The 26,552-nt window shown below is 43.7% G+C and overlaps 1 protein-coding gene across 4 annotated transcripts in view; it reads left to right on the top strand.

Annotated features, from left to right (window-relative positions):
• LOC137429830 (GRAM domain-containing protein 2B) overlaps window positions 1-26,552 on the top strand; it is a 90,420-nt gene that overhangs the window by 2,896 nt on the left and 60,972 nt on the right. The window contains exon 1 of one of the 4 annotated variants that reach the window (XM_068120118.2): window positions 20,859-21,377. The exons of 1 other annotated variant lie outside the window; for it this stretch is intronic. In XM_068120118.2, coding sequence (XP_067976219.2) covers window positions 21,328-21,377 — 50 coding nt within the window. In that variant the 5' untranslated portion in view covers window positions 20,859-21,327. Of the gene's footprint in view, window positions 1-20,858; window positions 21,419-26,552 lie in introns of those variants that run through there. 2 more of the 4 variants (XM_068120120.2, XM_078779904.1) reach the window with 2 other exon arrangements.

Consider the following 26,552-nt stretch of genomic DNA (forward strand, 5'->3'; position numbering starts at 1 on the left):
TTGCCTTCGTCTTCCTCTTTGCATTCGTCGTTTTAGTCTTTTCCCTCATTGAGCAGCCGTGGTGCGATCCGGCCAACGTTTGGGTGGAATCGGGTTCTAATCGGGGAATAACTGTTCGGTCACGGTAATACCAACCGCTCGGTAAAATAACATCTTTAACCGCGTCCGCAACAATATTATTGGCACCTTTTAGAAGTTGTTAGAAATAATTAGATTTCAAGCAGGTGATTCTCCTTTACTTTGGAATTTAACTCACCTGTGGTGAGTTGCAGGTGCCTGCAATATAAAAAATCACTCATTCAACCAGTTTGAATGGAGAAAAGGAGTCATTCTGTTGTTTTGTGTCACTGTGTACCGCAATGAGCATGGTGAAAAGAAAGAAAACCAGAGAATTGTCTGAGGAGGTCAGACACAAGATTGTAGCAAAGCATGGACAATCTCAAGGCTACAAGTCCATCTCAAGAAACCTTTATGTTCCTGTGTCAACTGTACGCAATGTTATCAGGAAGTTTAAGGCCCGTGGCACTGTAGCAAACCTTCCTGGACGTGACTGCAAGAGAAAACTTGTTCGAAGATTGCAGTGAAGGATTGTTCGAATGGTGGAGAAAGCACCTCAATCAACTGCTAAACAGATTCAAGTTGACCTTCAAACACAAAGAAAGACAGTTTCAACTCGCACAATCCGTCGCCAACTCAATGAAAGGGGGTTCTGTGGTAGGAGACCCAGGAGGACCCCACTGCTGAGAGTGACATAAAAAAGCCTGACTGGAGTTTTCCAAAACATACCTGAACAAGCCAAAATCCTTCTGGGAGAATGTCCTGTGGACAGATTTTTTTTTTTTTTTTTTTTTTTTTTTTGTATACAAGATCGAGGCTCGTGAAAGAGCGAACATTAATCACACAGAAAGACAAACCGACACATAAAACATATAACATCGGGAGCGGTAGACAAGATGGGGAGAGAGGGGGAAGGACACAAACACAACATTTGAGAGCAGGGACCGAGAGACATGGAGACATCGAGAGATCTGAGAGAGGGCGAGGGCTTTGGGGGGGGGGGGGGCATGGGAAGGGGGCGGTGGGAGAGGTATAAAACATATGGACACTGCCAGGACTTCCAGGAAAGAAGTTGGAATTTCAAACAAGGTGGATCTGGGGTGAATTAGCGGGGGTAGAAAAGATCAAGGTTTTGGATGGGGGAAGATAAGAGATGGTGGTGAACAGCTGTTTTAAAGACCTGGAGGGAGGAGTGGGATTGAAGGGAGTGAGGGAGTTTGTTCCAGAGGCGGGAGAAAAGAGGAATGAAAGAGTGAATGTGAGCAGAGAACCGAGATTTCGGCAGTTTAACCATCAGAGGGTTGCTGGCAGATCTTGTGCGACCTGTAGGAATATTTGGGGGACAGAGCACAGAGAGAGCTGGGGGTGCAAGGCCGGAGAGGAGTCGGTAGAAGACAGAAAGACCACCTACCTGCCTGCGGTGAGTGAGTGAAAGGCCCTCAGAGATAGCTTCATCGCGGGAGATTCCAATAATTCTGAAAGCTTTGGTTTCAACAGCGTGAAGCCGAGCTAGGTGTGAGGCAGGAGCACCGGCCCATAGGGGAGAACAGTATTCCATTGAGCTGCGGATGAAAGTCTTGTATGTGGTGAGGAGCTCAGGTGTGCCGAGGAAGGACTTCGCACGACGGAGGATGCCCAGTCGGCGACTGGCTTTGGAGGCCAGCTTGGAAATGTGGTTTTCCCAAGAAAGATCATGGCAGATAGTGAGACCCAAAATCTTGAGCGACAGAACTTCTTGGAGAGGATTGTTGAGAAAGTAGATGGGAGGGTTGTCCAGTCGATCTTTTCGGAGAGACATAGTAAGAATGTGAGATTTGTCAGGATTGAAAGACATGTTCCACTTGTTTGACCAGTCTGTGATTTTGTCCAGGTCTTCAGAGAGTGAGGAGGCAGCAGACTGCCGATCTGAGGGAAGAGGAATGGAGCGGCAGAGAGTGGAGTCATCAGCAAAGAGATAGAGAGGATTTTCGAGAGAGTCAGAGAGATCATTGATGAAGACCAGAAAAAGCACGGGGCCCAGAACACTGCCTTGGGGAACTCCAGCCTGAACAGGAAGAGGAGATGAGAGAAACCCATTCAGGGCCACACGTTGACGACGACTAGAGAGGAAGTCCGCCAGCCATGCGTGGAGATTTCCATGGATACCAAAGGAGGAGAGTTTGGTGAGCAGAGCGGGGTGCCAGACCGTGTCGAAGGCACGTGATATGTCGAGGGAGACAGCTCTAATTTCCTGTTTGGCATTGAGGACCTCCATCCATTGTTGAGACAGCAGAAGCAGCATGTCCAGAGTAGAGTGACCTGGTCTGAAACCAAATTGATGATCAGAGATCAAGCCATTGGAGAAGAGTAAAGATTTCATATCCGAAGCAATGATGGATTCCATGACTTTGCTGATAATTGGGAGAAGGCTGATTGGTCTGTAGTTGCTAGGATCTGTTTTTGCACCTTTTTTGTGCAACGCGGTGATGTTGGCTGATTTCCAAGCAGATGGCAGTTGACCTTGAGCAAAAGAGAGGGTGAAGAGAACAGAGAGAGGGTGAGATAGAGCAGCAGAGCAGGATTTTAGGACCCGTGGGCTGATGCCGTCGGGTCCAGTTGCAGAATCAGAGTCGAGGGTTGACAGAAACTTTTCCACCTTGTCAGGAGGAAAGGACACGGAGTCCAGGAGCAGCAGGGTACGACTGGGTATGGTGGGTACAGAGAGGGATGGGTTTGGGACACAAGATTTAGAGGCAAACACAGAGTTGAGGCATTCAGCTTTTTCACGTGCGGAGTCAGCTGTGTAGCCGTTTGAGGTAAGGGAGGGGATGGAGGGGGAACAAACACCAGAAACGGATTTGACCAGACGCCACCAGGATTTGGAAGAGGGAGACAGATAAGAGAGTTCGGTCTTGAGAACGGAGAGATATTGTTTCCTGGCTCTCCTGAGGGTGGACACACACTTGTTTCGGGCTTTGTGAAAGGAAATGAGATTTCCTTCCGTTGGATTTGCTTTCCAGGAGACGAAGGCAAGTTGTTTCTGGGCAACAGCCTCACCACAAGATTCCGTGTACCATGGACGGGAGGAAGGGTATGACAACTGAAGACGAGATGGGATAAATCTGTGCATGAGAGAGAGCAATTTACTTTGGAAGAATTCCCAGGATGAGTTGATGTCAGAGGTGGTAGAGATGGGAGACCAGTCCAGATGATTGATGGCTGCTTGAAGACCGTGCCAGTTGGCCTGAGTGAAATGCCAGACTCGTCGACGCTGAGCCAAAAGAGATGAGACCAAATGAAAGATTTTTGGGAAAGCACATCATCTCTATGTTTACAGAAAACAAAATGAAGCCTTCAAAGAAAAGAACACCTTCCCTAGTCAAACATGGAGGAGGTTCAGTGATGTTTTGGGGTTGCTGTGCTGCCTCTGGCACTGGGTGCCTTGAATGTGTCCATGGCATCATGAAATCAGGAGATTACCAAGGCATTTTGGAGCGCAATGCTCAACCCAGTGTCAGAAAGCTGGTTCTCGGTCGAAGGTCATGGGTCTTGCAGCAGGACAATGACCCCAAACACATTTCAAAAAGCACCCAGGAATGGTTCAAGACAAAACACTGAACTGTTCTGAAGTGGCCAGCAATCAGTCCAGATCTAAATCCCATTGAGCACCTGTGGGGAGATTTGAAACCAACATTTGGGAGAAGGCACCCTTCAAACCTGGGAGAACGTGGTCGACGACCCGGAACACCCAGAGGACTCAAACGACCCTGAAAACCCAAAACACCCTGAAGACCCTGAAGACCCCAATGACCCTGATGACCCAAAGCACCCCAAAGACCCAAAATACCCTTAAACCCCAGAGGATCCAAAAGACCCTGAAAACCCAAATGGTGCCAAAGATCCAAAATACCCCAATGACCCAAAACACCACAAAGACCCAGAAGACCAAAAAGTCCCCGAAGACCCAAAAGACCCTGAAGACCAAAAAGACCCTGAAGACCCAAAAGACCCCTTTCCAAACCTCTCAAAAGCTTGTTCCTCACCTCCTCCACCCTTCCCACATTCAACTCCACTGTATACCATCTTCCCAAACTCTTCACAGGGGCCTCTGTCAATGATGGAATCACCTCCCCTCCCAGCTCAAACCTGTGCATGTTATCCACCACTCCTCATCTCACCACCGCACTCCTCGACTATCTTGCTTTAAAGCCCATTCTTGCCCACCACATCAACCTTTCCAATCGTCCCAGTACCTCTACTGCTGCAACAGCCGACTGTTGGACAACTGTCAGGTCATCCATGAATGCAAACATCGCTGGCAAACTCTGACCAGGGGCTAGCTCCACTTCTTTCCCATGTCCACTCACCGCACGTATCAACAACTCCATAACCAGCATAAACAAAATAGGGGAGATGGTACATCCCATCGGGATCCCCACTTCCAACTTCTACCACTCTGTTACATAGGACTGTGTCGCAAACCGCATCCAAAACTGATCATAATATGCCATCAAAAAACTCCTAAATCTCCGTGGCACCCAAAATAAATCCATGGCATACCTGATAAAGGCATGCGGCACTGACCCATATGCATTCTCCAAATCCAGCTATACCACCACAACATCCTTCCTTTGCCTCTTTGCCTCCTGTAACACTTGCCAGACCATTGCCAAGTGTTCAATGCATCCTGGTGATCCTGGTATTCCTGCCTTCTGCACAGAACCATCCAAAAAAACATTCTATCTGATGAAGCCTGAGAGCTGTGCCGCAAAGACACCCATCAATATCTTCCCATCTACATCGAGCAATGATATTGGTCTAAACTGCACAAGTGTCACAGCCTGCTCCTGTTTTGGAATATAAACTCCTTCTGCCCTACTCCATTGACTGGGCACCACTCCTTGCCTCCATACCACCTTCAGAGCCTTCCACAGATACTGCCTGATGCCTTCACAACTCTTAAACACTTTGTATGGCACTCCACTTGGTCCTGGAGCCGATGCCACCCATGCCTTCCTCAAACCTGCCTCAACCTCAAACATCTTTGGCTCTGACAAATCAAATGGAACACCTGGCTCTGCCGGTCTAACCAAGCCTTAGATGTCCTCCACCACCACTTCGTTCCTCCTTGTGTCTGCATACATGACATGCAGGTGACCTTCCAACTCTTCCTTCGGTACCTTCAGTACACCAGATCGAGACTGCTCCAACAGATCCTTCATAAACCGAAAAGGATTCTCAAAGAACCTCTTTCTATTCCTCTGCCTCTCCTTTCTTCGCCTCTTCATCCTTTCCACTCTCTTCAACGTCACCAACCTCACCCTCATCTGCTTCATCAACACCTCAAGCCGATTCCTCTCCCCTTCCACTGCCCTTTTCCATCTTCCATTCAAGCTCCTCAACTCCATTCTCAACTCATGGATCTCCCTCTGCCTCCTGCTCAAACAAGCCTCCTTCTTACTCCTCTCTACACACTTTTACTCCAAATGTGACACATGCATACTCAAACACAATCTCATTAAACTTTCTCAATCTATCTTCCACCCTTCCTTTCAACCTCTGAAGTGCCCCACACACTACTCCATCCATTCTCTCCCATACTCTCCTTATCTCCCATACCTGGCCATTTCACTCTCCTCCTCACATCCTCTCCTTGCTGAAGTACAACCCCAGGACATACAACACTGTGGCTTGCTACCTGGCTGTTTCTCCCGGTCGTCTTACGTGTCCCCTTTTCAAAGGCACTGCGTTGCTGTACCTCCTCCTCACCCACTTACGCACACAACCCATCTGGTTCTGATGGATATGTAACCCTCTCACCGACTCAAACTCACGTCCACACCCACACTTCTCTCTAACCTGCTAGGCCTCCTCACACACACCACAGACCAACATCTCCCACACGATCACTCCCACACACTTTCCGGGCCTGATGGATCCTCAACCCTCTGATGGATCCGAACTCACGTCCACACTGGCACCTTAACAGACTTGCATCCACAATCCGTTCTCGCTTGTCAAAATCAGTATGGGGGTCTTTATCCGTTTTATATGTCCATTTACGTATGTCGATTTATCTCCATATATATACACAAAGAATTAAGTTAAGCACCCCCCCGTTTTTTTACAACCTCGCACATTACAAGTTTGTTGTCGTCAAAACAGTGTAATATACCCATGATATTGCTATATTTTCTGGAGAAGTGATATTATGGTCACATAAAAACATAACAATCATGCCGTTTTCAATATTTTATTCTGAATAATTTAAGGTGAAATTTGTTGGGAATTTTAGGCATATTTTCACCTCAATTTAAGTATGGAGCTATAGGTCCATCACGGACAGTGTGGATGACGTTTATGTTTTCTAACGTACAGTCATTGTTCTGAGAAGACCTCTAGCGATATTTGCGTCAATAACGTGTGTAGGACCCACGTGATCGGATGGAGCAAGGTGCTGTGACAACCATCCCCTGGCCTGCGTACAGTCCTGACCTGAACCCCCTCGAGCACGTTTGGGACATGTTGGGACGACAAATTGCGAAGATGGTCCCTCCAATAGCCAATCTGGATGAATTGGAACGTGCATTACATCGGGAATGGAACAACCTGCCACAGCAACGCATACGACGGCTTACAGGGTCTATGAGACGTAGGGTTGAGTCAGTGATCCGATCACGTGGGTCCTACACACGTTATTGACGCAAAGATCGCTAGAGGTCTTCTCAGAACAATGACTGTACGTTAGAAAACATAAACGTCATCCACACTGTCCGTGATGGACCTATAGCTCCATACTTAAATTGAGGTGAAAATATGCCTAAAATTCCCAACAAATTTCACCTTAAATTATTCAGAATAAAATATTGAAAACGGCATGATTGTTATGTTTTTATGTGACCATAATATCACTTCTCCAGAAAATATAGCAATATCATGGGTATATTACACTGTTTTGACGACAACAAACTTGTAATGTGCGAGGTTGTAAAAAAACGGGGGGGTGCTTAACTTAATTCTTTGTGTATATATATGAATTCTGGCTAAACAGTTGCATCAGCTTTTTAGGCAGGAGCTTAGCCCCCGACATCTCCATAGGATTGTACTGCAGCCAATATCGGGAATCTAATTTAATTCTCAATTTTATATGCCATTAGTCCGGTCCACCCCAGAGAGGGAACATCCATGGACACGTTTCAGGCTTGTTGGCCCTCGCCTTACGAGGGAACCCTTTTTGTCCAAAAAGTAAGGAAAGGAAACAACAAAAAAAAGGAAAACGGCATTCTTTGACGTCGCACCATCGACTAATATGCCGATGCCCACATTATAACATCATTATACATGCTTGCACCAAGTTTGATTTAAATCTCTTGAGCTGTTCTCAAGTATCTCATTTTTACCTGACATAACTTCTGACCTTTGATGCCAAAATCGAATCAGTTCATCTTTGCATCATACTGTATAATTATCCCAAGTTTGGTCAAAATCCAATGACTGGATCACAAGTTAGCTCTGCAACAGAATTTTCTACCTAACGAGAAGTCTGACATTTGACTTCTTGAGCCCAAAATATAATCAGTTCATCTTTACATTATTATTCATACCTGTACCAAGATTCACTTAGATCCTTTCAGCCGTTCTCAAGTTGTAAACCTATTACAGACTCTGACCATTGACCTTTGACCTCTTGACCCCAAAATCAAACCATTTCATCTTTCCTCATAATACATACTTGTACCAACTCTGGTTAGCTGGTTCACAAATTATCACAGTAACGGGACTTTGACCTAACATGACCTCTGACCTTTGACCTTGTGACCCCAAAATCAAATCATTTCACATTCCAGAGCATACACATGCACCTCAGGCCAAAAGCTGAAGTACATTGTAAAAGCAAACATATACATTCTTACCCCAAAGTGCCAGAGTACATGGTCATACAGTTGGACCACTCCTCAATAGGACAAGGTCCCCATTACAGTGAGGAGCAGAAGAAGCTCCTTTCTGAAGTGAACTGGCCAAACCCAACAAAACATTAGGTCGAGATCAGACCCCATTACTGTAGTAGATACCAAGAACCAAGATGCAGGTGCCACACCAGCTATCACTGCATGTGTCATGTCATGAGGCATGACCAACAGGAAATGCCTGCCACGCATTAACCTATCTGTGGTACACAAAGCCCGTCTGGGAACAGCCAGGAACAATTGGTTCACGAGTTATCAAACACAAACAGAGTGACCACTATATTCGTCATGGGTGTGTGTCTGTCTGTCTGTCTGTCTGTCTGCAGCATAACTATTCGATGATATCATCCGATCTTGATGAAACTTGGGTGAGAGGTTGATATCATGATCTCGTTGTGTCCTGCCTAGAGTGGACGTATTGCACCCATTGTGGGCGGAGCGACGCCTGAAAAAGATGTCTTTTTAGGGGGTAATCGAGTTCAAGCTACATCTTCTCCGAGGGGTTTGGTGGAATCTGACAGGGGTTTTGGTATTTGGTTAGGCCAATGTTATGTGTCTAGCCCCATAGAGCTCGATTTTTCATTTTCGCCCCAAGGTCAAGGTCACAAGGTCACGAAATTTAGAAAAGTCGAGTTTTGATGTTTTTATGACATTGTTCGCTTCTTGATAGGGTGAAATGTCGTACATGATCTCATATTATCACATACATCATGAAATACAAGTTTTCCAACAAATGTCAGAATCTTCGACCTTTGACCTTTGAAGGTCGCAAAGGTCAAATTTTCAAAGTTGTTTTTTTCTTAAACAACGGTACTTACAATCACAAGTCGAGCAGCTTCCACGGACCCTATTATGTCATCAAAAGGAATTTGTACATTCTCTCATTCTCTTTCAACACGGAAAGATTAAAGGTTTTCCCGACCGCTGTCCAAGGTAATGATGCAAATGGTGCGTCATCGCTGACAACATCGCTTATTTATCCCATCTCGTCTTCAGTTGTCATACCCTTCCTCCCGTCCATGGTACACGGAATCTTGTGGTGAGGCTGTTGCCCAGAAACAACTTGCCTTCGTCTCCTGGAAAGCAAATCCAAAGGAAGGAAATCTCATTTCCTTTCACAAAGCCCGAAACAAGTGTGTGTCCACCCTCAGGAGAGCCAGGAAACAATATCTCTCCGTTCTCAAGACCGAACTCTCTTATCTGTCTCCCTCTTCCAAATCCTGGTGGCGTCTGGTCAAATCCGTTTCTGGTGTTTGTTCCCCCTCCATCCCCTCCCTTACCTCAAATGGCTGCACAGCTGACTCCGCACGTGAAAAAGCTGAATGCCTCAACTCTGTGTTTGCCTCTAAATCTTGTGTCCCAAACCCATCCCTCTCTGTACCCACCATACCCAGTCGTACCCTGCTGCTCCTGGACTCCGTGTCCTTTCCTCCTGACAAGGTGGAAAAGTTTCTGTCAACCCTCGACTCAGATTCTGCAACTGGACCCGACGGCATCAGCCCACGGGTCCTAAAATCCTGCTCTGCTGCTCTATCTCACCCTCTCTCTGTTCTCTTCACCCTCTCTTTTGCTCAAGGTCAACTGCCATCTGCTTGGAAATCAGCCAACATCACCGCTTTGCACAAAAAAGGTGCAAAAACAGATCCTAGCAACTACAGACCAATCAGCCTTCTCCCAATTATCAGCAAAGTCATGGAATCCATCATTGCTTCGGATATGAAATCTTTCCTCTTCTCCAATGGCTTCATCTCTGATCATCAATTTGGTTTCAGACCAGGTCACTCTACTCTGGACATGCTGCTTCTGCTGTCTCAACAATGGATGGAGGTCCTCAATGCCAAACAGGAAATTAGAGCTGTCTCCCTCGACATATCACGTGCCTTCGACACGGTCTGGCACCCCGCTCTGCTCACCAAACTCTCCTCCTTTGGTATCCATGGAAATCTCCACGCATGGCTGGCGGACTTCCTCTCTAGTCGTCGTCAACGTGTGGCCCTGAATGGGTTTCTCTCATCTCCTCTTCCTGTTCAGGCTGGAGTTCCCCAAGGCAGTGTTCTGGGCCCCGTGCTTTTTCTGGTCTTCATCAATGATCTCTCTGACTCTCTCGAAAATCCTCTCTATCTCTTTGCTGATGACGCCACTCTCTGCCGCTCCATTCCTCTTCCCTCAGATCGGCAGTCTGCTGCCTCCTCACTCTCTGCAGACCTGGACAAAATCACAGACTGGTCAAACAAGTGGAACATGTCTTTCAATCCTGACAAATCTCACACTCTTACTATGTCTCTCCGAAAAGATCGACTGGACAACCCTCCCATCTACTTTCTCAACAATCCTCTCCAAGAAGTTCTGTCGCTCAAGATTTTGGGTCTCACTATCTGCCATGATCTTTCTTGGGAAAACCACATTTCCAAGCTGGCCTCCAAAGCCAGTCGCCGACTGGGCATCCTCCGTCGTGCGAAGTCCTTCCTCGGCACACCTGAGCTCCTCACCACATACAAGGCTTTCATCCGCAGCTCAATGGAATACTGTTCTCCCCTATGGGCCGGTGCTCCTGCCTCACACCTAGCTCGGCTTCACGCTGTTGAAACCAAAGCTTTCAGAATTATTGGAATCTCCCGCGATGAAGCTATCTCTGAGGGCCTTTCACTCACTCACCGCAGGCAGGTAGGTGGTCTTTCTGTCTTCTACCGACTCCTCTCCGGCCTTGCACCCCCAGCTCTCTCTGTGCTCTGTCCCCCAAATATTCCTACAGGTCGCACAAGATCTGCCAGCAACCCTCTGATGGTTAAACTGCCGAAATCTCGGTTCTCTGCTCACCTTCACTCTTTCATTCCTCTTTTCTCCCGCCTCTGGAACAAACTCCCTCACTCCCTTCAATCCCACTCCTCCCTCCCTCCAGGTCTTTAAAACAGCTGTTCACCACCATCTCTTATCTTCCCCCATCCAAAACCTTGATCTTTTCTACCCCCGCTAATTCACCCCAGATCCACCTTGTTTGAAATTCCAACTTCTTTCCTGGAAGTCCTGGCAGTGTCCATATGTTTTATACCTCTCCCACCGCCCCCTTCCCATGCCCCCCCCCATGCCCTCCCCCCCAAAGCCCTCGCCCTCTCTCAGATGTCTCGATGTCTCCATGTCTCTCGGTCCCTGCTCTCAAATGTTGTGTTTGTGTCCTTCCCCCTCTCTCCCCATCTTGTCTACCGCTCCCGATGTTATATGTTTTATGTGTCGGTTTGTCTTTCTGTGTGATTAATGTTCGCTCTTTCACGAGCCTCGATCTTGTATAAAAAAAAAAAAAAAAAAAAAAAACCGCTCCAGCCAATCGGAGCCAGGGACAGTGGTTGGTGACTGGATCAACCAATGGGCGTTCAGAACACCAATGACGTCATGACTATAGAACCAATCGGTGTCGCGGTTACTTAGACATGCTTATAAAAGCACTTGTTCTCATCTCTCCCGCTCACTTTGCTGTGAATCACCATGAAGAGTACAACACGAAAAGCTTCGGTATTATTGGCACTAGATTATTAGAATATAAGACCTGTCGCTTCGCTAACGGAAATACCAATCTTTGCTGCAATGGCTAATCTATGGTGGAAGAAAAAAAAAAGGATTCCTGGGAGATCCTGCTCTCCATGCAGGGGTAACCAACGTCACGTGTTGCCATTTGCAGTTTTGACACGCGTGTCCATGTACCCACTAAAAAAAAATTTTTAAACATTTTTTTGGGGATCACAAACACTCTCGGGAGTTACCCGAATCCACCATAGTTGGATTTATTGAAATCCGTTATTCCGTTCTCATGTTATAACATGACAATCAAACAGACAGACAGACACGGCTCCTTTTATAATATAGATTATGTTGTGTTTGTTTTCCTGTATATTAAATAAATAAATAAAACCTCAATTGATATCTATCAGGATGTCAGTAATGCTTGCCTATTATAATTAAGCTTCTCTTTATGATGTACCTTTCTCCGTACTTTTGTACGCTTACAATGTGCTCGCATACCCCACTAGTATAATATATATGGAGATGTAGGTTCTTCCCCCCCCCCCCCACGATCCCCCCGCCCCAGGTGTTCTTTCAGGGTATTCCGGGTCTTTAAGGGTCTTTGTGGTCTTCAGGGTGTTTTGGGTCTTCAGGGTGTTTGGGTCTTCAGGGTCTTTTGGCTCTTCCAGGTCTTCGGGGTGTTTTGGGTCTTCATGGTTAGGGTTAGGGTTAGGTTAGGGTTTTTGGGTCTTTGGGGTGTTTTGGGTATTCGGGATCTTTTGGGTCTTTGGTGTCTTTTGGGTCTTTGGGGTCTTTTGGGTCTTTTGGGTCTTCGGGGCCATTTGGGTCTTCAGGGTCTTTTTGAGTTATAGTGCCTTCAAGGGTATTTTGTGTCTTTGGGGTATTGGTGGTCTTAAGGGTCTTGGGGGAATTAAAGGGTCGTCAAAGGTCTGAGGGGTCTCAGCAGTCTAAACGTAATTAAGAGGGTTAATTCAGAGGGTGTTAATTTAGTTTGAAGAAGAAGAAGACGTTTTCATCACATATAAACAAACACACATAACGACATAACCATATACGTTTGCTCTATTATAATTAGAGATTATAATGATATATATATATATTTATGCTTGCTGCAACTTATGTTTGATTTCACGAGATGTTCACTTGATATGTCATGTGGGGACTTTGTGTATTTCCACATTGATACTTCTGCCCTGGTCATAAGTGTGGATAACCATCTGTAATCACTATTCACTGGATTAACATATTTATTCTATTTGAATGAGCATGTGCTTTGAGTGTCACACGATCCACTTACCATTTGCACATTCACTAATTGTGGGAAATCCCCTGAGCACCCACTCAGGTCATCTTTCTTTGACACTTTAGTTAGTCGGCCAATATCAATCCGCTCCTTCCTTAATTGTGAATTCACCCAATATTGGTCAATTTCTTGCAAAACAAAATCCATTACAACAAAGAACAAGTCACAAGTTTATGTAATATCTGGAACCATTTTATGCATTAAATCGCATTAAGAATTTATATCAATTTACTTTTGATAATTTTTTTCATTTATGCATTAAGACTTGCATAAAGATAGAGTTCCTTTGTTGTGCAAACGAAACCATGTAAAGTTGAATTAATCACAAATTCTATAAATAAGTATGAACAGGCTATATGTAAGTGGAGGTGTATGGTTTTCAGTTTTAATCCCAGTAATGCTTCAGTCACATTTGGCTCGGCGGCCGTAGGGTCTAAAAAATCTATGGCCACTAGCAATTATAGGGCGGCCGCAGTATTTCCACGGTCACACAATGTAGCAGTCACATATGTTTTTATTTTTCGGGTAGCCGCACGGGGTATTTAGAAATTGTGGAGACCGAAAACGTCGGGGTGCCGTACGGTCTTTGATTTGATGTCGCACGGTGACCTTAGGGTGTCCCTGCGGTGGCCATATAATTTTCCAGGCAGACGCAAGGTAGCCTCAAGGTGCCCGCAAGGCGACCGCAGGGGGGCCCTAAGGCGAACGTGCGGGCCAGACGGACGGTAACGAGTGGGTATATATACCAGTTCTTTTTCATATGTATAACAGCACTTTCAGTTGTCATGGCTACGGCTTGTCGAATTGCTACGGCCGACCGAGAAATGAAAAAAGTTTTAACTCCGCGCTATAATTCCACGGCGACCCCTACGGCCTGTAAAAGATAGCCATACGCCCTAGGGCCACCCTGAGGCCACCTCAGAAACTCTGCGGCCGCCGCTCGTTTCTGTCAATTTAGGGGGGGTACGGCCGCCGTATCCTAGCCGTAGAGCAAATGTGACTGAGGAGTAAGTTAACAGCATTCTTTCTTATTTTAACACTGTAATTGCAAAACAAAGACCAGAACGACACTAACCATATATAGTAGGCATTCAACAACGCAGGAAATTGTATTTTAATATCCCTCCAATAAATCCTGTTATCCCTGCCAATCATAAAATACAACATAAGCATATTAAAACGTTTTGGTTTTCCTCATCCTTGCTCATCCAACAAGGGTGTGTTGGAAGTTAGACTCAATTTAACATTCTTTTTATTTGTAGGATTTGGGTCAATGAGTTCAAACACCATAATTAGTTAGGAATCTTCGACATGAAAACATTTATCACCATCACGCCTACATCATCACACTCCTGTTTGGTGCATGTTGCAAATGAAATAACTCACAGACGTGATATTACTCCCAGCATTGGTGTAAGATTGCTAATTTGTTTCTATTTGTTGAGGACGGCTTAAATTGGGTCAACCAATTCGTGCTCGTCGAATTAGACCATACATCGAGTAATTATCCACCGAAGCATCTCTTTCCCACTGCTTTTTGGTATTTGCATCCATGTACAGTGGGCTACAACCCCCTTGAGATCCTTAAACAAAGCTGTTCTCATGTAACATCAGCATATCTAATTACAGGCTGCAGTAGAGCAAGCTTTTAAAACGTTATTTGAAATTTGAGCATTCTTTCAGTCATAGTTGTTGTTTTTTTGCATAATTTATTTTTGTATACCAAGTCAGTTGTTACAGTTAGTTTTTACAAGAAGTCAGTGTACGGTATATCGTTTCTACAGTTTTGTATAATTATATTCATTTAAATTCCAAAAAGCTACTCATGAACATAAAGACCAATTACTGCACTGTAGTCACAAGAAGGAAGCTGGACATTAACGATACACACACACACACGCACGCACATACACACACACACACACACACACACACACACACACACACACACACACACACACACATAATATATATTTATTTATTGATATATATTTATATAAACACATGCACACACATATAATATATATTTATTTATATATATATATGGTCATGTCATAATATATATATATCATAATATATAGGTCATAATATATACATATATATATATATATATATATATATATATATATATATATATGCGTATATATATATATATATATAATAGGGTGTCACTAAAATGTAAAGTTTGGATTTTTCATACTCTCACCCCTGGAATCTATTCGATTAGTAGTAAAAACTTTGTGACTGAAAAATCATTTGGATTGAATAACTGTAAAAGGTCACCCCCGGGGTCCAAATTGTTTTTAAAATAAATTAAAAATCCGATTTTTGTATTCCAATCAGATTTTTTAAATTTAAATAAAACTATTATTTGTTCATATTTTTTATAAATACGAATGAATGACCGATGAACATAATATGTTCTACAATTCTACATATATAGAACATATAGATTCTACAATTCTACATTCTATACGTATAAAATTATCGACGTCTGTGCAGGCTTCTTCTTCAGTTTTTCCGATCATCCATTTCCCTAAGCCTTATCATTTTTCCTTATCCAGCGTCCGTTCCTCTTCTCTCAATAATTGTTCTCCTTTCAACTCCCTAAACCACATCAAAACGCGGTTCTTTTAATATCATTCCTGCTTCCCAAAAAAATATTGATATTTCTACGCACAAAACAAATAATATAAATAAAATAAAATAAATAAAATAAAATTGCAACACGTCAGTCATCTCCCAGATTTCGCAGTGATTGTTCTTACATAGAAATCATATTCTACTTAATCTTTCTACAGATGGATACCCGCAAACAGGTATACTTGCTACGAACAACGGTGGATGAGGTGAAGGGATGCAAGCTTCCCTCATATCGGCAAGCATTCGGGCATTTCTTCTACCTTCACCACGAAAATAAACTGACAGTCCGGGATGCATTAAGGGAGTCTTGTCGAGCAGTGATGGCTTTCTGGGATAAAGCTCATATTCCAACCAGGCTCGAGCAACATTGCATGAGCAAACTAGAAAAAGTTTTCGAGGAGTGGAAAGGCCTCAAGAAACACGCTTCAAGGACAAGTGATTCACACAAGATGAAGGAAAAAGAATTCGTTGAACGTTTAGATCATCTCTTTGACATCGCCCACGCTGACGCTGAGAAACTGAACAAGTGCCGAGAGGATTGGGAGTTCCTCCAGCAGCAGCGTCATAGAGGACGTCCCGGCTCAATGACAGGTCTGGACAAGACCCATCAACGCCAAGCCGAATATCGTAATCGACAGCGGGAGGAAGAGGAGAAACGAAGAAAGCGATCAGCAGATGAAATGAAGGCAGTATCTGAGGTAGCGGTTTTAGAGTCATCATCTTCAAGCGCAGATGACAGCCAAGAAAAACAAGGAGCATGTGGTGGATCATTCACGCCAAAACGAAAAATGACGAAGAACATCATGACACCAGAATTGGCGGCAGCGCTTGATCGTACACACCTCTCGTCAAGGAAGGCCACGTATCTGCTGGCCGAGGCAGCTACCAGCTTTGGTCATGACGCCAGAGAGTACAACATCAATTGTGGGTCCATTCATCGTCAGCGTGAAAACTTCCGCATCCAGATGGCTCAGCAGTTGAAGACGGAGTTACAAGTGGAGGGTCCGTTAACTGTTCACTGGAACGGGAAACTCATGCAAGGTCTGACGTCACGGGAACATGTTGACCGGCTTCCTATTCTTATATCTGGCTCCGGAACAGAACAGCTCCTCGGGGTGCCAAAGCTTTCGTCAGGTACACTGCGCAGGCACAAGCAAATGCCATCACAGAATGCCTAAATGAATGGAGAGTGAATTATTGCGTCAAACCCAAGTGTTTCAACACCACTGCGACAAACACAGGTCACCGTGGGGGAACTCTTGCTCTTCTAGAGGAAAAACTTAGAGGAGACCTCATGTACTTTGCGTACAGACACCACGTCCTAGAATTGGTGCTAGGAACAGCGTTTGAAGCAACCATGGGGACAGCATCAACTGGTCCTGAGATTCTATTCTTCAAGCGCTTCCGTAGTCAATGGCTCTTCATTGACCAGCGACATTTCCAAACGGCGGACACAGATGTGGTCACCAAAGCCGCAATTTCTGAATTCAGAACGGAACTCATTGAGTTTGCTAAGTCACAGACTCATCAAGTGCGTGATGACTATCAGGAATTACTTAATCTTTTCGTCATCTTCCTCAGTGGAATTCCACACAAGGGCATCAAGTTCCGTGCCCCTGGTGCCATGCACCGGGCTCGATGGATGGCTAAGGTGCTCTACGCCATCAAGATCTGGCTCTTCCGTAACCAGTTCCAAATGACAAACACTGAGGTACGCGGAATTCGAGATCTCACTCTCTTTTCCATTCTTGTGTAAATGAAGGTGTGGATAACAGCTTCCCAATCCATCGAAGCACCGCTGAACGATTGGGAATTGATGAGGACACTCATTCGATATTCGGACAAAAAGATCTCTGATGCTACTACGAAGAAGCTAGCTGCGCACCTATGGTACCTTTCGGTAGAGGCAGTGGGTCTAGCATTTTTTGATGAGAGGATTTCAACGGAAATGAAGTGCAACATGGTCAAAGCGTTGGACGAGGAAGCCCCTGACAGGCCACCAAGACGTCCTCGTATTTTTGAAGCTACATTCCTCAACGATAGCAAGGGACTAGTACAATTGGTCACGAAGAACACCCGTGGATTCTTCTCAAAAACGTCAATTGTCAAAAGACTTCCTACTCTACCATCCCAGTTCGTGGACGTCAAACCCTGACTATGTGAAATATCGGGCTCTGATCTCCAAACTTGCGGTGGTGAACGACAGAGCCGAACGGGCTGTGGCTCTGGTACAGGAGCTGAATGGAAAGTTGACATTGAAAGAGGAACAGTTCCAGTTCCTCGTCCAAGTTGTTACCGAGCACAGAAAATGCTCGAGCACAGCTCCGAATAAATCAGCATTGATGAAGATGTGAAGGAAGTATCAGCATATGAGCATCGATATTCGTATTATTTGCGTTTTTCCAAAGTTCTACTTTTGTTACTTTGCCATTTTTTGAATGTATTACCTCGTGAAATTATTTTTTTTACATTTTTACAATAAATATTATGTTCGTGCAATTTGCGTTTTTTCAATGTCTTACTTACATTTATGGTATTTGGTTAAAATATTATTATACGACGGCGAAGCTTACTTGGTTGTTCGAGACGGCGGCATCCTCCCAACACTAAAAAGGGTAATGTCTAATGGAATACCAGGAAGCCTGCTCTTAAGCAAGAAAAACCCGAAATCATGAAATAAAGGAAAATGGTTCTTTGGTTTATTTCCAAGAAGTAGAAAGTGATGTGAACAAACGGACATTATTTAAAGTTGAATGGGCGACCTCCAAATGATGGCTAATCAGGACCAAATTTCTTCTACTCCGTTTTTACACTAATTGGAATAATATTATGGGGTGAGACTGAAAAAATCCATCTTTAAATTCCCGCCCACTATTACTCGTGACACCCTAATATATATACTAGCCGAAAGCACCCAGCGTTGCCCGGGTTCTTTTTGAATGAATTTACTACTATAATTCAGCTTTTACTCGCGGCCGTAAGATTGACTACTATAATTCAGCTCAGCTTTTAATTGCAAAATGGGCCCAGCCCAGCTGAGGCGGCTTCGACCGGCCTCGCCACCTCGCCTATAACCTTCCCGGGGCCCGTCCCGGCATTTTTAGTTCTTTTTGAAGGAATTTACTATTATAATTCAGCTTTTACTCGCGGCCGTAGAAGATTGACAACTATAATTCAGCTCAGCTTTTAATTGCGAAATGGGCCCAGCCCGGCCGAGGCGGCCTCGACCGACCTCGCCACCGAGCCTATAACCTTCCCAGGGCCCGTCCCGACATTTTTTGTTTCAGAGGTTTCCTCCTATCTTTCACCGTTCAGGAGATTAGCGCATGCAGACAAACAAACAAACAAACAAACAAAAACTTTCTTTTATATATATAGAAGATAGAAGACTAGCTGAATGCACCCGGCGTTGCCCAGGTTCTTTTTGAATGAATTTAATCTTCTGTACATAGGTCTGACGCGAGCCCAGTATCAGTTAGTGCTCAACGATTCCTTGTTCTTTCTTCTGTCGGGCCCCGCGAGAGAGAATTTTGAAAGCATCATAAGTTGTACTTCAAGAGAATTTTGAAAGAAGAAGAAGAAGATTTATTGCGAAATGGGCCCAGCCCGGCCGATGCGGCCTTGACCGGCCTCGCCACCAAGCCGATAACCTTCCCGGGCCTGTCTCGACATTTTTTGTTTTCGAGGTTTCCTCCTATCTTTCACCGTTCAGGAGATTAGCGCGTGCAGACAGACAAACAAACAAACAAACAATAACTTTCTTTTATATATATATAGATAGAAGATAGATAAACACTTACACACACATATAATATTTTTTATTTTTTTTATATCTATTGATATAAACACATACATACATATACATACACATGTACATATAAACACACATACACAGATATATTATGTACTAGTTATGCTATGATGATGATGTTAGCTCTTACACGAGCCTCGATCTTGTATACAAAAATAAATAAATAAATAGTCAGTACTTGTAAAAGCTATTTTATATTTGAAGTTATAACCTTAACTTATAAGCAATAATTGACTGAATTTTCCAACTGCCCGGATCATCAGCTGGGCACCGTTTTTCATCGAAGTTTCGATCCTTTCAGCCCAGAACCTCTCCAAACGGCGGATCCACAACCTTGGCCACAGGTCCACATCAGCAGATGTGGTAATCAATATATGTGGTGACTAATACATCTTGAATGGCCTCAATTATTCCCACCTTCTCGTGCAGTCAGCTGGGGCATGTGTTTTTTGCACAAGTCTTTCACAAACCGGTTGGACAGGCACAAACCGGTTCCTTATATGTAAGGAATTTGGAATATGTTTAAGCTGCTGGAGATAACTTGTCTACTCTTCGCTAAAGTAGAAACTTTAACATGCCAGACACCCAGTTTAACACCCATCCGAGGGATGGCACGCTTTGTGATGCAACGCTCTGCCTGCAAAGCACCAGACAGTTTATGTTCGTGTCAAGAATCGAACCAAGGTGGCAGCTCTACTCCATGGTAATTGTGTTACTTTTGCACCATCCTGTCAAAGGCAGAGTTGGGTCTTGAGTTGGAGCCTCTGGCGCGCCGTTAAATAACACCAGGTGCGTTGCTTGAGCTTGTCATCCTTCCGAGGTAGGCAAAATGGCTACCAGCTTACCTGTCAGACTATTTGATTTACAAAGTAAATAGTGTAGTTACTTAGGTTGTGGACCCGCCGCTCAGAAAGCTTCTGGGATGAAAGGGTCGATACCCCCGATTCAATCAGTCATTCAGTCAATCGTAAAAGCCGATTAACTGCTCTTATTATGTAATCTTGCCTATTAAGAATGGGTGGTTGTTGCATGGGTGGTTGTTGCATGGGTGGTTGTTGTAGGAGGTAGGCCTACATGATTGTGGTTCCTTGAATATTGGTGTTTGTCTCAGCACCAGTAAAGGTAAACACCTCTCCTTTCTTCAGAGCGAATGTCCAACCAAAACACGTTCAAGCTTTGTCATAACATCAGCTTTTAATCATCACACTTTTGTGCGATGAGGCAACATTGGTCCATGATGGACGAGACACCGGACCAGCCGGACCGCGCATGCGCAACACGACAACGCATGCCTCTGTCACTTTACTAGCACTAACGGCAGCGACAACATTCACATTATATATGGCGCAGTGTTGTGTCAATTGGCCTAGTACAATTCGAATGGAGTTCTTCATCGCCCTATCTTCATGGGAAAATCTGTTAAGCTTTCAGGTTCGAGCTGGAGAAGCATTTCCCCTTAATGCTTCAATTGCAGAGCGGAATGTTTCCCATCAAATTAAATTAGAGCGATTGTTGTCGTGACGTGGCCATCATTATGGTTGTTATGGTTTCGGGAGGACACACGTGACACCCAAAATAGCTCGTGCACTGAAGATCGAGCGAGCCAATGGTTTGTCATGAAAACTTTAAATTTGAGGCTTCTCTACTCAGGTACGTCAGTCCAATCGACGTTAAGCGAGCACCTGAGCCTTGGGTTCATTGTATATTCGAGGGTTCGTGTCGGTTCGAGCTCATACATATACGAGTAACGATCGAGAGATGAATAAAAGTAAACGAACTGAGGTAAAAGAGGAGGAAGAAGAATAATAAAAAAAGAGGAAGAAGAGGCTGTGATCCATTGAGGAAGAAGAGGAAGGCTTAATTTTTGTGAGAATGACGTTTCTCGTGGACTGGAATGCAGAGACGAAATGTGATCGAACCGGAAGCTCGTTTACGTCTGTCATTGATACCGATCACACGAATCAAGCCAAAGTGAGGGATATCGAGCGAGAGGCGGCTATTTGAGGGCGGAGTTATTCTCCTGAGAGAAAGAGGGGGAGCGAGGAGGACAGATGGACTGCCCGGTGAGCGACGCGAGGAACGAACTCGGACTACAGGACAGGTGTGTGTGTGTCTAGCGAGGCCGACCTGGGCAGGTGCGCGGTATGTATACCGTACACGCACCAACGCTGTTACAATACTCCGTCCCATTTGATAATGACGTCGTTTTATCGTCATTGCTTTTATTTTTTAAATTTTGCTGAGGTATTCGTTTTTTTAAATATGTCTTTTAATAATAAGTGTGATGTGTTTTGTAATAAATCGATATTGGCCATTTCAACTTCAAGTTCTTCATCGCAATAATGGCTAATGCGTGTGTGTGTATATATATATATATATAAATATATATACGTATATATATAAAATATTGGTGTGATCGAAGGATTCTCATTTCGTGTCGCCAGACCAGTTATTACGTGATGCTCATGCCTAATGTTATAATGTACAATGGAATATTGATACAGGCGGAAGTGAAGGGCCATGCAGGTGTCAAAATTAATGAATAAAATCCACGTTTGCGTACGTAATATGTAGATTCCCTGATACCGTCATGTGGGCGACGTGCTTTGCCACGGAGACATTGCTGGTATGGTAAAAATGTTCTAATAATACTCCACAATGACATGGTCGATTTGCATCCGATTGTGAAATGCTATGACAATGACGTTGGGATCACGAAGGTGTTTGAGAAGCAGACTCGACGTGATTAAAGGTGCGTTGCTGCTTCCTTGTTTGATGCTCAGCATTTAAAGGGATAGAGCACATACTGGTTGGTAACACCAGTGGCTTTGATGGGCCTAATGGCCTCGCCCTGCGGTGAAGTTCCTTGCCAGGGAAGTGCTATTATTTTAACAATTACCTCTAATTTCATATGATTTATTAGCATGTTTGACGTTTGACGTTTTTTTTTTTTTTTTTTTTTTTTTTGTATACTGAATCGAGGCTCGTGAAAGAGCTAACATTTATTTCACAAACAAATCAACCAAACAAACAAAATATACAAAAAGAGGGAGCGGAAGACAAGATGGGGAGAGAAGGGGAAGCACACAACCACAACATTTGAGAGCAGGGAGAAGTGTGGGAGGGAGAGAGCTTGGGGGCAGGAGGTGTGGGAAGGGGAGGGGGGGGGGGGGGGAGAGAGGTATAAAACACAAGGGGACCGAAATTTTTTCATACTGTTCTCTAGAAGTGTTTGTTTTCTAGTTTCTTTAGTTTCTCTAGAAGTTTCTAGTTTCTCTAGAACTGACTCCTAGAAGTGTTTACTTAGGCCTAAATACACACACACACACACACACACACACACACACACACACACACACACACACACACACACACACACACACACACACACACACACACACACTATACATTTACAGTGCCTTCAGGAGGTATTCACACCCCATGACTTTTTCACATTTTGTTCTGTTACAGCCTGAACTAGAACGCCACTCAGTAGAGTGCATACTCCCGCCGTGGGTCAAGTTGGAACAGTACGATTTCACAAAAGTTTGAGGGAGTAGTTCAGTGACACGTCAAGACAACACAAGACAGACACTGCACAAATATATATTTAGAATATATAGAAGATAATGTTAAAAAAAAACAAGGCAATTTCACTTACATTTTCGGATTCAGCGTTCAATTCTATATAAGTGAGTGTATTTTGAGGCATGTGTGACTTCAAATAAAATTGTAAGCAAGAAAAACGTTCGTTTCATTCCTTAGGGATACAACATGTAAAACTGGTCCAAACGTCAAAACAAAACTCGCTCATTTTAAGTCGTACAAGCTAATGCGACCACTCATTCTTCTGGGAAGAATCCCGTGCACATGCTGGTCACACTTATAACTCACCTAAGTCTTTATAAGTTCATCAAATACTGACACCGCGATTGACATTCGCTGAGGTAAATGTTGATCTCTTCTGAGGTTAAAAAAAAAAAAAAAAAACTTTTAAAGGATTATACGTATCAAACGATACATTTTATGAAACGGGGAAACCGAATACACACTTTGGTGGTTTTAAAATGACAGAATATGTCTTTATTAGAAAAAAAAGAACCTTGAAGACGATGCTGCTGACAAAATACACCGCTCTAACGCATAACCACGAGTTTAAACTACATTTACAATAAATATGAAAACTATTTTCATATCACAATGTTAACTAGAACGCCACTCAGTAGAGCGCATACTCCCGCCGTGGGTTTAGTTGGAATAATACGTTTTGTTTAACATCCCCTCTCCCCAAAACAATAAATGAAAAAGAAAGTAGGCCCTAACTGTCAGAGAATTAATTTTGATATATCTCGGAATTTGAGGAGAAAAACATCATTTAAGAATAAGAATAAAAGCTTTCATGCAGTAAAACAGAAAAAATCATTCTCAAAAAAATTCCTGGATCCGGAATAATATCCTGAGCTCCACCAAAAACTAATCAATTCTTCCTTATCCCAAGGGCAATCATCCCACCAATTTTCATCCAAATCCGTTCAGAACTTTTCCAGATATCTTGTTCACACACACGAACACACACACGCACACACACACACACACGGACACGATCGAATGCATTACTCCCTCGCGGGAGTAATTAAAAATGTATTGAATTGAGATTTTTTTTTTGTCACTGATCCACAGTCACACATAATACCCCATAATGTCAAAGTGGAATTTTTTCTTTTAAAATTATTTACAAGATAATAAAAAATTTAATACAAAAATATCGAATTCACATATTATATTTAAGTATTGACTCATGGGGTTGAATACATATTTAAGTATAGAATACTATCAATACTTCATAGAAGTGCCTTTGGCAGCGATTACAGCTTTTGGTTTTCTTGGGTGTGTGTGTCCGTATCAGCTTTGCACATCTGGACTTGGGGAGTTTCTCCCATTCTTCCTTGCAGATGTGCTCAAGCTCTGTCAAGTTGGATGGAGAGCATCAGTGAACAGCAATCTTCAAGTTTTTCCACAGATTCTCAATGGGATTCAAGTCTTGCCTTTGGCTGGGCCACTCAAGGACTTTCATATTATTGTTCTGAAGCTTCTCCAATGTTGCTTTTGCTGTATGCTTGGGGTCATTGTCCTGTTAGAACATAAATCTTCACCGCATTCTAAGGTCTTTTGTACTCTAAAGCAGGTTCTCCTCAAGGATTTGCCTGTATTTGGCTTCCACCATTGTTCCCTCTATCCATACAAGTCACCCAGTTCCTGACACTGAAAAGCATCCCCATAGCATGATGGTTCACGGTAGAGATAGTAATGGGCGATGAGTTGTGCTTGGTTTCTGACAGACATAGCACTTTGCATTCAGGCCAAAGAGTTCAATTTTAATCTCATCAGACCACATAATATTTTGCCTCGTGTTCTCAGTATTTCACGTGCCTTTTTGCAAACTCCAGGTTTGCTGTCATGTGCTTTTTTCTCAGGAGTGGCTTCTGCCTGGCCACTCTCCCATGAAGCCTAGATTTGTGAAGGGCTACGTAGACTGTTGTCCTTCCAGCAGGTTATCCCATCTCAGCCAAGGAACTCTGTAGTTCTGGCAGAGTGGTCATTTAGTTCTTTGGCACCTCCCTGACCAAGTTCCTTCTTGCCTGGTTGGTCAGTTTTTTTTATTGACGGCCAACTCTAGGAAGAGTCTGGATTGTTCCATATTCTTTCCATTTCCTAATGATGGAGCTCACTGTGCTCCTGGTAACATTCATCAATCTAGAAATTGTTTTATACCCTTCCCCAGATCTTTGCCTCCTCACAATTCTATATCGGAGTTCTACTGACAGTTTGTTGGACTTCATGGTAGAGTTTCTGCTCTGACATGCACTCAACTGTGGGACCTTGTATGGAAAGGTTTTTCTTTCTAAATCGTGTCCAATCAATTGAATTGGCCACAGGTAGAATCCAATCACATTGTAAGGAAATCTCAAGGATTATCAAAGGAAATTGGATGCACCAGAGCTCAATTTGAAGTATCATAGCAAAGGGGTTGATACTTATTGACTCAAGATATTTCAGCTTTTTATTTTTAATTAATTTGTTTAAAAAAAAAAAAATCCCCTGACATGATGGGATCATGTGTTGATCAGGGACAGAAAAAAAATCTGAATTTAATCCATTTTACATTCAGGCTGAAACACAAAATGTTAAAGTCAAGGGGTGTGAGAATACTTTCTGAAGTGTGTGTGTGTGTGTGTGTGTGTGTGTGTGTGTGTGTGTGTGTGTGTGTGTGTGTGTGTGTGTGTGTGTGTGTGTGTGTGTGTGTGTGTGTGTGTGTGTGTGTGTGTGTGTGTGTGTGTGTGTATGTGTATATATATGTATATTATGTATATAAACATACACATACACGATCTGAGGAGACATCGTTGCACTTGTACATGAATTGCAAGGACATTAGTGGACAATGTACAAAGTATAAGGGGTTTGATCCTGCAATATCATGATCGAAGTTCTCGTATGAGAACACAAAACGGGCTGATCCAAGTTTAAATTAAAAGATTAATTATGAGCCTACTGTCTACGTACGCATTTGTAGACAAGGTTACAAGAGTTATTTTACATCGAGAGCTCGGATGGTAATGACGGGAGTGATACGTTATTTAAGGCAAAGGTATTTTACCAAAACAGTTTCTTTGTGGAACAATGATCCACCAGCAAAGGCAGCAGATGAACACCTAATGGGATCTCCTCTGTCGGTGGGGTTTTCAGCCTTTTCTGTCCAAATCTGAATAAGATCTGGAATTCGGATTATTTTGGGCTCGAATCAGCTTGTGGACAGTAATTCTGCTCTTCCACCATCAGAAGGTGGTATCATCAAGTACTGTACTCCATCCTTGGGAGAGGACACTACCTATCTACATTACTTTGTGTATGGGAACCTGAGACCGTGAATTTGTTTGAAGTGTGGGAACTACACGCTGCTCAGACAACAAGGTCACTCGGTAGTGTAATCTGGTGCCGATGGATATCCAAAGAAACCAGACCGGTTGCTACCCGCAGACGAGGCAGGAATTTATCATTTGATCAGGGTGCCTGCGATAACTCGCCTACTCGACACAAAAAAACATTGTGGAATCTTTAACGCCCTCAACAACCAGTGTTGGCAGATGGGACACCCAGATTAACATCCATCTGTGGCATGGTACACGCTCTGATGGATCGTCCTGCTTGAGAAACACGAGGGTGATAGTTTATAGTTGGGTCGAGTTTGAACGACTCTATGATTTAATTTTAACGA

This window comes from Myxine glutinosa, chromosome 6 (assembly GCF_964187855.1).
Source record: "Myxine glutinosa chromosome 6, kmMyxGlut1.1, whole genome shotgun sequence".
Classification (NCBI taxonomy): Eukaryota; Metazoa; Chordata; class Myxini; order Myxiniformes; family Myxinidae; genus Myxine; species Myxine glutinosa.